This window comes from Erpetoichthys calabaricus, chromosome 4 (genome assembly GCF_900747795.2).
Source record: "Erpetoichthys calabaricus chromosome 4, fErpCal1.3, whole genome shotgun sequence".
Lineage (NCBI taxonomy): Eukaryota > Metazoa > Chordata > Cladistia > Polypteriformes > Polypteridae > Erpetoichthys > Erpetoichthys calabaricus.
In genome coordinates this window covers 51,298,670-51,313,213 of record NC_041397.2, presented here as the reverse complement: position 1 = coordinate 51,313,213, position 14,544 = coordinate 51,298,670, and the positions used below count along the sequence as shown (strand labels likewise).

Sequence of the window (14,544 nt, the reverse complement as noted above, 5' to 3'; positions counted from 1 at the left end):
TTTTCATTGCAATTTTATTTAACCAGGTTAAAAAAATTAACCCTTCAGATGTAGCCTTTATTAACAACTAGCAAAATACCCGCACTTCGCAGCGGAGAAGTAGTGTGTTAAAGAGGTTATGAAAAAAAAGGAAAAATTTTAAAAATAAGGTAACATGATTGTCAATGTAATTGTGTTGTCATTGTTATGAGTGTTGCTGTGTTTTATATATATAAAATACACACACACACATATAAACATATATATACATATACATATACACATATATATATACATATCTACATATATATATATATATATATATATATATATATATATATACATATACACATCCACATATCAACATATATATATACACATATATACACACACACACGCTTTATGGGTGATGATTGTTTTACTCTTTTTATGTTTATTTTATTTTATTGTAGAATCAACTCCTATCTGCGCAGAGCAGGGCAGCCGTGGGCGGATGCGTATGGTGTATTCACTCCATGTTATCGTGCATTGCGCTGTCAGTGGTATTTTGATAAAAGAATTTGAACAACATATAAGAAGCGTATAAATTATTAAACAGTAAAACATTAACATTTAAGAAGTAAAGTTACATTAAGTACTACTGCAGTGCCTTCGGGTATACCTCATTTTTTGTTTGCCCATTACATGCTTAAATGTATACATTTTTTGGTGCACCTACCCGAGAACACGCGACATATAACAGAGCGTGGGAGAAGCATGGATTTTAAACACGCGTTGAGTTCATCTGCTGGTCTCCCTCGTGAAATAACTGGTAATGTTTGAGTAAAATGTACAGCGAGTAAAACGACATTACCTCCTATTTTTTTTTTTTTACGATCTCTGAGATCTTGCTTTTTTCGGTTCAAGGCTTCATAAGCTCTTTTATGTTGTATGGTGTACTTATCCCAAACCATCATCTTTGAATGTTGCAAGACTTTCGCCTTGTATGTAGATCGGGGTAATTACATTCATTGCATTCCTAGTCTGAATCACAATCTGATTGTATGGGTGGTTACCTGGCAGTGTAGGGTTGCCACCCGTCCTTTAAAATACGGAATCGTGCCGCGTTTGAGAATGAAATTGCGCGTCCCGTTTTGAATCAATACTGGACGGGATTTATCCCGTATTTTTTTTATCTTTTTTTTTTTAAAGCAGCGTCTCATGCAAATCATCCCACACGCATTTTATGAAGATGCCTCCTTTCCTACTTTTGATTGGGTAATACTTGATGTCATCGTTAGTTTGATTGGTGTTTTTAACTGTCCAGTGAGGAGGGCGTGTCTTTTAAGTACAGTCTGCAAAGTGTTGGCACTGAGATGTGGCGTCAGCGCCATAGTTGAAGCCCCTAACGTTGCGGTCAGCAAGTCGGCTAACATCCGCCATGTGCCGTCTTTCAGTTGCGAGAAGCAGATCATAGAATGGTTGAAACTGTTGCCCCTAACGTTGCGCCACGGCGTGTGGTTCGTTTATACCTCGTGTCTTCTCATTAAACTTTTATCTCGCGAATATGTTATTGCAATCCACAGCGGGAGCGTTTCTATAAACTTAATTTAAACTTACGTTTTACACCGTGCTTTGTTTCCCTTATGAACATGCTTGTATGCTTAACTTGCTCCGTTCTCAATTGTTTAATTAATTTTTTGCTCTTCGCTGTTTGCGGCTGTTCCTCCATTTCCCCCTACTTCGTTCTTTTATCTTAAGGATTGCAATAACATATTCGCAACGGGAGCGTTTCAATAAACTGATTGAAAATAGTTTTGCATTTACCTTTTTAGTAAAAGGCGAGCTTTTAAGCCTGAGAAATCACCCCGTAAATGCACACGTTTAATTGGACATGTGTTAATATGTATGGTTACACAGTATTAAAAGACAGTGAACAACGTCAGTTACCTTTCTTCCCGCGTTTGATAAAAGGTGAGCTTTTAAGCCTGAGAAATCACCCCGTAAATGCACACGTTTAATTGCACATGTGTTAATATGTATGCTTACACAGTATTAAAAGACAGTCAAAAATTAACGTCATTTACCTTCGTTCCCGCGTGTGACTCGTGCTGTAAATGTCTTCCTTGTTTTTAGTTCACGTGATTACGTAGGAGGCGTGATGACGCGATACGTGACTCCGCCTCCTCCATTACAGTGTATGGACAAAAAATATGTTCCAGTTATGACCATCACGCTTTGGATTTCGAAATGAAACCTGCCTAACTTTTGTAAGTAAGCTGTAAGGAATGAGCCTGCCAAATTTCAGCCTTCCACCTACACGGGAAGTTGGAGAATTAGTGATGAGTGAGTCAGTCAGTCAGTGAGTGAGTGAGTCAGTCAGTCAGTCAGTCAGTGAGGGCTTTGCCTTTTATTATTATAGATACCCAAAACTTCAGTTTTTTACCCATCAAGATATGTTCTTGACCTTCATCCTTTGTGTGTTTGTTTTCGTCCTTACTTTAATGTATTATATAATATTTAATTCAATTTGGCTTCCAAAAGTCACAAATCAATTTTATGACTACCGTTTCAAAATGCAGACCAAGGAATATGCAGAAACCAAACTAAGTCAAACATTTCAAAACCAGGGTTGAAAATGGTTACATAATTTGCAGTTTATTTCACTTTTATTTATGTTTCATCAGAAAATCATTTGTTTTCCATTTTAATTCACACTAGTAGAGTAGTGTGAAGTAGGCAATGTGAATAATTGTGATATGAGTAATTGAAAGGCAATTAAAAATAGACCTGAACTGGAAGAAATACAAATGAAGTCTCAATATTTTGTCCATTTGTCTGGTGCCTTACGTGATTGCATTCCATTGAAGACCTAGGACAAAATAAAGTAGATAAGCATGTAATTGACTGTGAAACTCAGTCACTAGGCCAATGGGTGTGGAAAATTAGTGGGAATATATTGTGATAAGACACATTTAGGTCTGTGACGATGAGCAGTTTCAAATGATTAAATATGTAGCACTAGGCTTTGTTGTGGTGTGGGTGTGTGTAGTAGTGTGGCAGACCTACAGGTGATGAGTTATGAGGAAAGATTAAATGAGCTGAGACAAAAAACAAAAATGTAATCCTAACAAAACCCATCATTCACTTTTAGGGATTAACAATATGGAGTCATGCATATGCTGCATATGATCCATAGTTGTTGCACTTTTTTATTACTTTGATATTTGTTATTTTGTTATTTCTTTTATTATAATTTTGCTTAGTGACTCTTACTTAGGTCTATTATGGTAATTCACTCAGTCTTAACAAGTTTTACTTTATAATTTGAAGTTTAAATATAATATGAAAGGTGGGCATGTCTCCTACATGTGTCCACAGAAAAATATTTGGGAATATTCACAGTAAAAAATGTTATGTTTATTTTTTTCAGCATGGAAATAACTGCTGTAATTTTCCTCTGAGTATTCAGGCTGACACAGCCTCCTGTGATGCCACTGGATTTATTGCGCACAATGTAAACTCTGCCTAAATTATCAGGCCTGCCATGGCAAAAGCCTTATTGATTTGGAATAGAATTTATCAAAACAAATCCTTCGGTAATTAATCGGGTTTTTGGCAGATTAGACTGTTCATATCATTTTTGGAATTAATGAACATACCTCTCTGTTTAGGTATATTAATGTGATGCTGTTTTTGTTTCTTTTTATAGCATGGTTGCTTCAATTTTGTGTTGATATTTGCATTCCTGTAGCTATATTGTTTACAGTTGCCAAGTCCTTTGCCAGTCACATGATATATTGTTTCATCTTGTCCCACCTATTTCAGAAGATATTGCACAGCTTATAATATCTAAGCATCAGGTCCGTTCCCTTAACATATTAATAATTTTAGTGTAGTTGGAGCATATAAGACATGTTATTTTGAAGACGTTGCAATGTTACTATCAACAACAACTTTGTTTTTTTTCTTTTAGCTTTGATATTCAGTTCTGATGACTTATTTTGGTTTGTCTTGATTGTTACTACATAATGATCATCTGCCCCTATTAGTCTCTCCATCTCTTGGTCATTTTCTATAGCAAAGAAAGTTGTCCTAAATGTAACCCTATCTCTCTATTATAAAAAAAAATCCTGGGATGGAAAGACAGGAGATGAGACATAATCTTCACGTTAAGATCACGGAAGACACTTAAAAGAAAGATGAAAAAGAATGGCCATGGAGCGTCTCGCGGACTCCTTAAACATGAGACTTTGTGCCAGGAGATTGACCCAGAACAGTCTCGCGATGACGTAGAACATGAGATTCTTGCAAGACACGCCCTACTTACAACCAATATCAAATAAGACAACGGACAGCAAAACATTCAGTCGTCTAAAGGATTTGAGCACACATAGATCCAGGGTCTCAGCGCATATAAAGCGTATAAGAGCAATACGTTTTAAATGAAACATCAACGACTAAGCGAAGAAGAAAGCAGCACAGAGAAAAGAAACTCAAAAACATTGGAGAGAAAAAAAAGCAAAAAAAGAAAAAGAATAATCTAGGTGCAAATTCAGAAAATAATGAAAGTAATTATCACCCCGGAACAAGTGGAATTGAAAAAAGCACGTCCAGTCGGGCTCAGAATTAAAAGACAGTGAGTAAAAGACAAAGTAGAACTTCATAAAGACGTTCACAAATGTTGGCGCTATACACATGCAGAGCAGGTTAGAGATTATGAAAGCAGTGAAATTCGAAAGGCTCAAAAAAAAAAACATTGGCGTGATACACATGTGGAGAAAGTTAAAGAATATGAAAGTAGGAAAATTAAAGTTTAAAAAAAAGAAAGTAAAGATTGCAGTAGCGCAAACAAACGGAAATTATTACTCGAAAAAGAGAAAATATTCACTATGGACCAGGTGTCATGGGGGGGAAGCAGGACAAAGCGATGTCAGAAATAAAAGACAGAGTAGAAAACAAAGTAAAACGTCATAAAGAGGTTAAAAAACAAGGGAGCCAAACACAGGTTAGAGATAATGAAAACTGGAATTCAAAAGAATTCAAAAAAAAAAACAAAAACACACAACATAGGCGCGATACACATGCTGAGCAAGATACAGAATATGAAAGCAGAAAAAGCGACAGTGTCAAAACAAAGACAGTAAACATCACATTAGTGCAAAAAAAGAGAAATTATTACTCGGAGAAATAACTAAAAGGTGAATAGAGATTAAATATATGGACACAGGTGATATGTCAGAAGTATGTAAATATTGTAAGGCTTTGAAGTTTAAGTCAGAGAATTTCAAAAACGTGTTTTACCTCACATACATTTATTGGTTACTTTGCAAAAAAAATTATTAACTGCTGATGATGTAGACCGCTTTGTCTGCTAAAATTCCAAACGGAGAAACCTAACCTGAATTATGGTACAAAGTCATTAAACACATGTCTCACTGACCTCATTTAAAAGATTCAGCATATTGGGACTCCAAAGATTCCAAATATTGTTTTTACAGAAGTTCTGATATAAAAGTGAAACTAACGAAATAGCAATAATTCAAAGGAAAAAAAAGTCTTAAAAGTGTGTATCTGGAAAACCAAACATGGGGGTTGGCGAGCGAAGCGAGCAGGGGGCAAAGCCCCCTAGTTGTTTTAAATGTTCAGCCTTAAGTGTATACTGTATACTTCTGTGCTATTAAGTCAGAGTTAAATTAATCTCTGGATCAAAAAAATCCATGTATACCTAGACATACCAACTGCAGGTTACCAACTTCAGACATCCAACTTTGCACATTTCCATAATGATGTTGAAAGTGAAGTGAAGAACTTTAATTAAATTACTTCCTAGTGCATCCTCTGCTTTAATGGCAGATTTATGATTAAACTGCCATACATAAAATTAAATTAAAATCTCCTATAAAAACTCAGATGTTCAAAATTATAATTAAATCACAGTGAATTTTCTGCATATTCCCTCTTACACCTAGCCAAATAAAATTTGACACAGTAGTTTGTAGTAACAGAAGCAATCAACTGTAATACAAATTATATATGACACTGATGTTATAATATTTCTTTTTAATTGATGAACTTTTCAAAGCATCATTTTAAATTAAGCTCAAATTGAAAAAAAAAAAAAAAGCTTGTCAAGGTAACCTTTACACTTGTGTTGCACTAATCATGCACTGGATATACTATGCTAAGTAATTCCCTTCAAAGTTATACTTGCTAAAATGGTTGAAATAAACTGTTTTCCTGCTTTATGGTTGTTGTGTATCTAATCATAGTATGATGTTAACATAGCATATTAACATTATGCTATACTGTAGATTATAGGCATGGGTAAAAGTATATATTTCCTGATTGATCATTATTTTTCATTTAAACGATTCGGTATCGATTCTTCAAGTCCCAAGATCGATCTTCTGAATCTCTATTCTGCTCAATTACTCTATGTTAAGAAGTTAATTATTGTTATGGCAAAACAAATTTGAGAAACCATTTACTCCGACATCACCCATAAACTTAATGTCAGTTGACATCCAAACGAGTAGAGCCTAAGCAAGAGAGGGAGACAGAATGAGAGCTTCGCTACTTCTTATTTATCCTTTCTACCCCAACATCCATTAATGCCAACACAACAGGCTTCATAGCTATAACACCTGGCAATAGTATGAAATCTCGATGAAAGATATGTCAAAGCTATCCTATTTTAAAATGTACTAACTTAATTTAAGACTACAAAATGTCAACAAAAATTCAGGAGAGACTTAACAATCTACACTGGAGACAGCGGGTAACTCCAAACTTCCGTTTAATTCACGTTGTGCCCAAAAAATATCCGTCTATAGCAGTTTTTATCTGAAAAGATAAGCGACCCTTGAAAATGAGAGCTTTTGACAAATGCTACAGGTTTTTGAACTGCAGTATGTTGTACCAACCAGAAAAGAACTGAGTGAAGTTATTGAACCAAAGCTTTAGGAACATCTACAAGAAATGCTATCTCCATCAGGCCAGTAGAGAGAGCAGCCCTCACTTGCAACAGCTCAACATCCATGGCAGCAGATTCATAGCAATGACATATTAAAAATGAGTGGGCACCTGTGGCATATGTGTTGCGACAAGTGTGCTGCATGCCAGTCACACTGGGAGCAACCTTGCTGCCTATTTACAGAGCTGCTGAGATGACTCGCTGTTATGTCCAAAAACCTTACTAACATTTCCAATACGCTGTTCCATTGCATGACCACATCAATCACAAGCTTGTGTGTTGGCAGGTCCAATAAATGTTGCTTCTTTTTAAGCATGTGACTAGCTGTACTGGAAAAAGCTTGCAACGTGCCTCACACGAAAAGCAAGTGGGCAATTGCTGGAATTTCCAGAGCAGCCTGCAATACCAAACTTAGCATTCACAAAGTAGCCAACTTGAAATAGCACTATAATAGTGGCGTCATCAGTCATGATGGCCAATTCTTTTTCATTTATGTTCCATTCATTCAGTGCTGCTGTCAACAAGCATCAGTTCTAGATGCTTGTTTTACAATGCTTTTTGTCTGAGAACTGTGAAGACACATTTACGAGACAGATTAACGTGACTGCTACAAGTGAGCAACTGAAGATATGTCAATTATAGAAAGACACTAGTCTTCCCACTACATTTTTACTTTCAAGTAATTCAAGATTATCTTAAATGTCCAAAAGAGGAATTAATTTGACGAACAGTTTAGTTGAAGGGTGTCTACTTTGGGAATCATAAAAACAAAAATAGGTTATTGATTAACATTTATTATTTAAGAAGCAATATTTGATTATTTTATAATATTTGCAAGATGATATAGATGTTTTATAAAGTATATGGCATTGCATTGTATTGCCACTAGAATTACCAAAGCCTATGAAAAAACTCGTAACCCTGGCCCACCTTAAATCTGTTCTCACGTCTCCATCAGCGTCTTTTGTGTTGTAAATATGTCGATAAGCACAAGCAGCAAGCAGCCTGCTATCCCATCCCCCCCACCAACTCAGAAAGGGAAGAAAGTTCTCTCAGCTCAAGTCTGTTTACCTGCTTGTGAGTTGCCCAGAGTTATATAGGGTAATTAATATATCGGTATTTGGAATGCATGCATTTCATGTGTGTTCTGTGTCTACAACAATCTATGTAAGCACATCGTTAAAACAGAAATATTTTTCATGTTTTAGTAATTGACAAAATGTAGACATGAAGTGAATAATGTGTGAAGCCTGAAGTCCAAATATCAAATAAACACTTTCACAAAAGGTACAAGTATAACAAAACAAGTGCGCTTTTATTGAAGAATATAACTGCAGAAAAAGAATTTGCGTTAGGATACGACATTGACACGCTCTAAATTCGACTGCTTTGGTGGTGCAGTGGTAAGAACTGCTGACTGGTAACCAAAAGGCCGCTGGTTTGACCCTGGAGGCCTCCATTTTGAGAAGTGAGTTGCTCTTATTCTTACTATTATAGAATAAAAACATACATTTGATTTGAGTCTGTAACATCTGGTGTAAATTTATGATACTTGTAAAGGTAAGCGTTTTTTTTTTTTTTTTTTTTTTTTTTTTTTTTTTTTTTAAGTTCAGTTTTATTCTCCCAGTCACATTCATGCTTCCTCTGATCTGACACTGCTGTTTTCACATAAAGATGTGCTATAACAGAGGTGAACTCAGATGATGATAAGGGTTCTATATCCGAGAAAGAGAACAGAAGTCCTCCCCACAAGAAACGTCCATTCATACAATTCAGCTGCACCAGACGTAAAGGCGAAAGAATGCATGGTGCACTTTTGCTGTTATATGATATGTCCATTCTATCATAACATTTAAAAGGAGAATGATAGATATACAGTATCTTTATTTGTCCACATGTGGAAAATTGGCTTTTTACAGAATCTCCCTAAATAAATACATAAATATATATTATATGGACAAAAGTGTTGGGACACCACCTCATAATGCTCATCAAAGAATGACAGCAACTCAGCCGTTAAGCAGAAGACCATGTAAAGTCACAGATCAGGGTCAACAACTGCCATGGTGCATAAACGTCACCAATGCTCTGCTGATTCCATAACTAAAGAGTTCCAAACTTCCACTGGCATTAATGTAAGTACAATAACTATGCGGCAGGAGCTTCGTAAAATGGGTTTCCATGGCTGAGGAGCTGCATGTAGGCCTCACATCACCAAGTCCAATGTCAAGCGTCTGATGGAGTGGTGGAAACATGTTCTATGGAGTGTTGAATCACCCTTCTCCGTTTGGCAGTCAGATGGGTGAGTCTGGGTTTCGCAGATACCAGAAGAACGTTACCTGCCTGACTGCATTGTGCCAACTGTGAAGTTTGGTGGAGGAGGAATAATTGTGTGTATCTGTTTTTCAGGGTTTGGGCTATGCCCCATACTTCCAGTGAAGGGCAATTTTAATGCTTTAGCATACCAAGATATTTTGGACTTTATGGAAACAGTTTGGGGAAGGCCCTTTTCTATTCTAGTATGACTGTGCTCCAGTGCATAAAGCAAGGTCTATAAAGACATGGTTGGATGAGTTTGGTGCTGAAGAGCTTGACTGGCCCTGACACAGAGCCCTGACCTCAACCCTATCAAACACCTTAAGGATGAACTGAAACAGAGATGGTGAGCCAGGCCTTCTCGTCCAACATCAGTGCCTGACCTCATAAATGCTCTACAGAATGAACAGGCACAAATTCTCACAGAAACGCTCCAAAACCTTGTGGAAAACATTCCAAGAGTGGAAGCTGTTATAGCTGCAAATAGGGGACCAATTTCATATTAAAGTCTATGTATTTGAATACAATGTCACTAAAGTCCCTATTGGTGAAATGGTCAGATGTCCCAATACTTTTGTCCATATAATACTGTACTGATAAGAAGGCAGCTGTGTGCCTGTAATATTCTGTGCCAGCCCTACCACCGTCTACGCTTGTTTTGTAGTCCTGAGCTGAGCAGGTCTCATACCAGGATGTAATGCAGCCATTGAAGACAAACACTTTGCACAGTGTTTGACCTGAAAGACCTGTCTGTATGTGTTGTAAAGGTTTATGTTAAGAGGTCTAGGCCGAGTAGACCAGCTATTAAAGAAAGTGTTAAAATGTAGTTCTCAAATTCTGATATATTGACATTCTGAAATTTATTTGTGCAATTTTATGATGGTGAATTTCCTCTGAAAGGTTTTCCCCAGTTATTTTAAATAAAATCTTTGTATATCATAAAAAGTATATACTACTTCAATTGCTGCTGTTTTGAAAAAAACTCAGGCCATATATGCAAATATCATGCACAACAACAAACTTCAGTAACCAGTAACCAGTTCAGTGTAACCAGTTAAACATTGTTGGAAAAAATGTAAATTCACATTCTAGTTTTGGAGCTATGCCATATTATTCACTGTGGTTTGTTTCTATATTTTATAAGTGTAAACCAGTTCACAGAAATTTTAAGTGTGTTTAACACTGCAAATATAGTGGATGGGAAAATTAAGTTACCTCGCTGTAGGACACCATATGTTATGTAGTGGTTCTGGTTAATTTATATAGAATTGAAATTCTAAAATTTTGGCCTCATTAAGGTTGAGATGATGTAAGGCTACCAGAAATGCCAATAATCACAAGGCAGCATATTTAAATTGCATTATGTTACATGTTAGCTTAGTGCAAAATAAATGTTTTTTTTTTTTTTTTTTTGTTAGAGAAATAGGAAATGTCAGGGCACATAATAGTGATTTTATAATTAGGCTCTGCAAAAAAAAAATTATCCTTACTTTTCCTGACCAAGATAAAAGATGTACAGTGGTGTGAAAAACTATTTGCCCCCTTCCTGATTTCTTATTCTTTTGCATGTTTGTCACACAAAATGTTTCTGATCATCAAACACATTTAACCATTAGTCAAATATAACACAAGTAAACACAAAATGCAGTTTTTAAATGATGGTGTTTATTATTTAGGGAGAAAAAAAATCCAAACCTACATGGCCTGTGTGAAAAAGTAATTGCCCCCTTGTTAAAAAATAACCTAACTGTGGTGTATCACACCTGAGTTCAATTTCCGTAGCCACCCCCAGGCCTGATTACTGCCACACCTGTTTCAATCAAGAAATCACTTAAATAGGAGCTGCCTGACACAGAGAAGTAGACCAAAAGCACCTCAAAAGCTAGACATCATGCCAAGATCCAAAGAAATTCAGGAACAAATGAGAACAGAAGTAATTGAGATCTATCAGTCTGGTAAAGGTTATAAAGCCATTTCTAAAGCTTTGGGACTCCAGCGAACCACAGTGAGAGCCATTATCCACAAATGGCAAAAACATGGAACAGTGGTGAACCTTCCCAGGAGTGGCCGGCCGACCAAAATTACCCCAAGAGCGCAGAGACGACTCATCTGAGAGGTCACAAAAGACCCCAGGACAACGTCTAAAGAACTGCAGGCCTCACTTGCCTCAATTAAGGTCAGTGTTCACGACTCCACCATAAGAAAGAGACTGGGCAAAAACGGCCTGCATGGCAGATGTCCAAGACGCAAACCACTGTTAAGCAAAAAGAACATTAGGGCTCGTCTCAATTTTGCTAAGAAACATCTCAATGATTGCCAAGACTTTTGGGAAAATGCCTTGTGGACTGATGAGTCAAAAGTTGAACTTTTTGGAAGGCAAATGTCCCGTTACATCTGGCGTAAAAGGAACACAGCATTTCAGAAAAAGAACATCATACCAACAGTAAAATATGGTGGTGGTAGTGTGATGGTCTGGGGTTGTTTTGCTGCTTCAGGACCTGGAAGGCTTGCTGGGATAGATGAAACCATGAATTCTACTGTCTACCAAAAAATCCTGAAGGAGAATGTCCGGCCATCTGTTCGTCAACTCAAGCTGAAGTGATCTTGGGTGCTGCAACAGGACAATGACCCAAAACACACCAGAAAATCCACCTCTGAATGGCTGAAGAAAAACAAAATGAAGACTTTGGAGTGGCCTAGTCAAAGTCCTGACCTGAATCCAATTGAGATGCTATGGCATGACCTTAAAAAGGCGGTTCATGCTAGAAAACCCTCAAATAAAGCTGAATTACAACAATTTTGCAAAGATGAGTGGGCCAAAATTCCTCCAGAGCGCTGTAAAAGACTCATTGCAAGTTATCGCAAACGCTTGATTGCAGTTATTGCTGCTAAGGGTGGCCCAACCAGTTATTAGGTTCAGGGGGCAATTACTTTTTCACACAGGGCCATGTAGGTTTGGATTTTTTTTTCTCCCTAAATAATAAAAACCACCATTTACAAACTGCATTTTGTGTTTACTTGTGTTATATTTGACTAATGGTTAAATGTGTTTGATGATCAGAAACATTTTGTGTGACAAACATGCAAAAGAATAAGAAATCAGGAAGGGGGCAAATAGTTTTTCACACCACTGTACCTAAAAGATTTTACACCAGGGTACATGTAAAATTATTTTTTTTCCAATATAAAGTTGGAAGAAGAGAATTTGTGCATCTATCAGCTAAACATTAAGCTACATATACTCACTTGTCTAAATAATAGGCAAGAGCTTTTTTTCAGAAAAACAAAGAATCATATGCAAAAGTGTAAAGCAGTATAGGTTTTTTTTATTTAAAATATTTTCAGAAAGACCATTTCCAAACAATATTGAAAGTAATATTTAGATAAAAAACGGATTTGTTTAGTTGGTGAAGGTGTTGTTTTAAAGAAATTCATGCTGTGTCTGAAACACCGACACAATATACTTTTCCTATTTATGCATATTCAGCCTGGGGCAGAGTTGCATACTGTAGAGATGTCTAAAATATTTTGCATTTTTGCCATCAGTGTGGTAATTGGTAAACTTCAATCATAATAATTAATTTATTTTTCTTTTCAGGATTGCACTGTATATGAGACAGAAAACAAGATTCTTCACGTGGTAAGTTCCTACACACAGTCTAGTGTGTTTTCATGAATTGTGCTGCATTTAAAACTGATATACAGATGTTGGATTCAACTGTTATTTTCATTAGGTACAAATCAATATCTGTCCAAATATTCTAAAAGATTTTGAGACTTAATCAAACACATTTTGGTGAAAATTAGCACTGATTAGTGGGAAGAAGGTACAGATAAGTACACCACATTTTATTTTTGACAAAGGTTAAAAACAGAAGGAATGGATTAGAGAAAAGTTGACCTACGTTTTCCTATTTCATTTCTACTTCTTGAAAGGCACATTGAACAAGGGGATTTCCTTATGTTGACTATGTTTATTTTCCAGATGACAAAGGTCAAAAACATGCAAGAAAGAGAAGTCAGGGTGGAGGAGGGCTTTCCATTTTAGTTTAATACTATGTAAAATTTTCACATTTTTATTTTTTTTTAGAGACATAATATTTAGGCATTGAGCAAATACTTTATAGAATATGAGACGGTTAAGAGCACATTTTGCAAATTTTTAATCCCACCTTTTCCTTAGGGAAACCACTGAGCAGAAACTATCCCTTGAAAACTGGGGAAAATAGCAAAATTCTACTTAACTACAATAATGTATAAAACGAAATATTTATTTTTTCTTCTTATATTTATTTCTTTTTACTTTTTTTCTTAAAAAGCTATTTTTGGCCAGTGCCAGCCATTGAGAAGCCTTAGAACCTGAGCTGTACTTATCAACGATTCAGAAAATTTATAAAAGACACTATATAGCTGTCAGTATAAAAACTTTGTAGGGTAAATAGCATAGAAGAAAGTTTCTGCATATTGAGACACACTTTGTAGGATGAGGCATATGATGAGTTTGGTGTTTTTCCAAGAGCATATTTAAAATTAATCCTTCTTGACACTCCTGTTTTTGGGAGAATTGTAATTTTTATAGGTAGATTCAGAGAAATATCTCTCTATTATAAAAAGAAATCCTGTCCCCTGTCCAGATAGTCTACAATACGTGATCCTCTCGGAAGATAATTTAAAGACCCGTGAGACGAAAGAGACCTGCCACGGTGCATCTCACGGGAACATAGAATGAGAGTCTTGTAAGACACACCCTACTTACAAGCAATATCAAAAAAAACAAATCAGTAGTGTAAAGGCAGTCATGCAGCACACACAGCTCCAGGGCTGTCAGTGCATATAAAGTGTATAAGGTCAATACGGTAGAAATGAATAGGGTAGAAATGAAACGTCGACAAATAAAGAAGAAAGAAAAGCGCAGAGAAAAGAGACCCAAAAACGATGGAGAGAAAAAAATGGGTGCAAAAAAAAAGTAAAACATCATAAACATGTTAAAAAACAAGGGGGCAAAAAACACACAGATCAGGTGAGAGATAATGAAAACAGTGGAATTGAAAAGATGCAAAAAAAAACGGAGGCGCGAAACAAATGCAGAGCAAGATACAGAATATGAAAACAGAAAAAAATTAAAGTGTCAAAACAAAGAAGCTAAAGATCGCATTAGCGCAAACGGCCAGAGTTATTTATTACAATGACGTGCAATCCACAATGGCCAGAAATCCGGAGATTCCTGAAAAAAATGCCACCAGCTACATCGGCACAAGATATTCCAATGTTCGTAAGTAGATTGTTTTATCAGA

The 14,544-nt window shown here is 36.2% G+C and overlaps 1 protein-coding gene across 8 annotated transcripts in view; it reads left to right on the top strand.

Annotated features, from left to right (window-relative positions):
- Nucleotides 1-14,544, top strand: part of cnksr2a (connector enhancer of kinase suppressor of Ras 2a) — a 676,696-nt gene that overhangs the window by 291,782 nt on the left and 370,370 nt on the right. For all 8 annotated transcript variants that reach the window (XM_051926925.1, XM_028799452.2, XM_028799451.2 and 5 more), the window contains one exon: nucleotides 12,849-12,890. In XM_051926925.1, coding sequence (XP_051782885.1) covers nucleotides 12,849-12,890 — 42 coding nt within the window. The remainder of the gene's footprint in view (nucleotides 1-12,848; nucleotides 12,891-14,544) is intronic.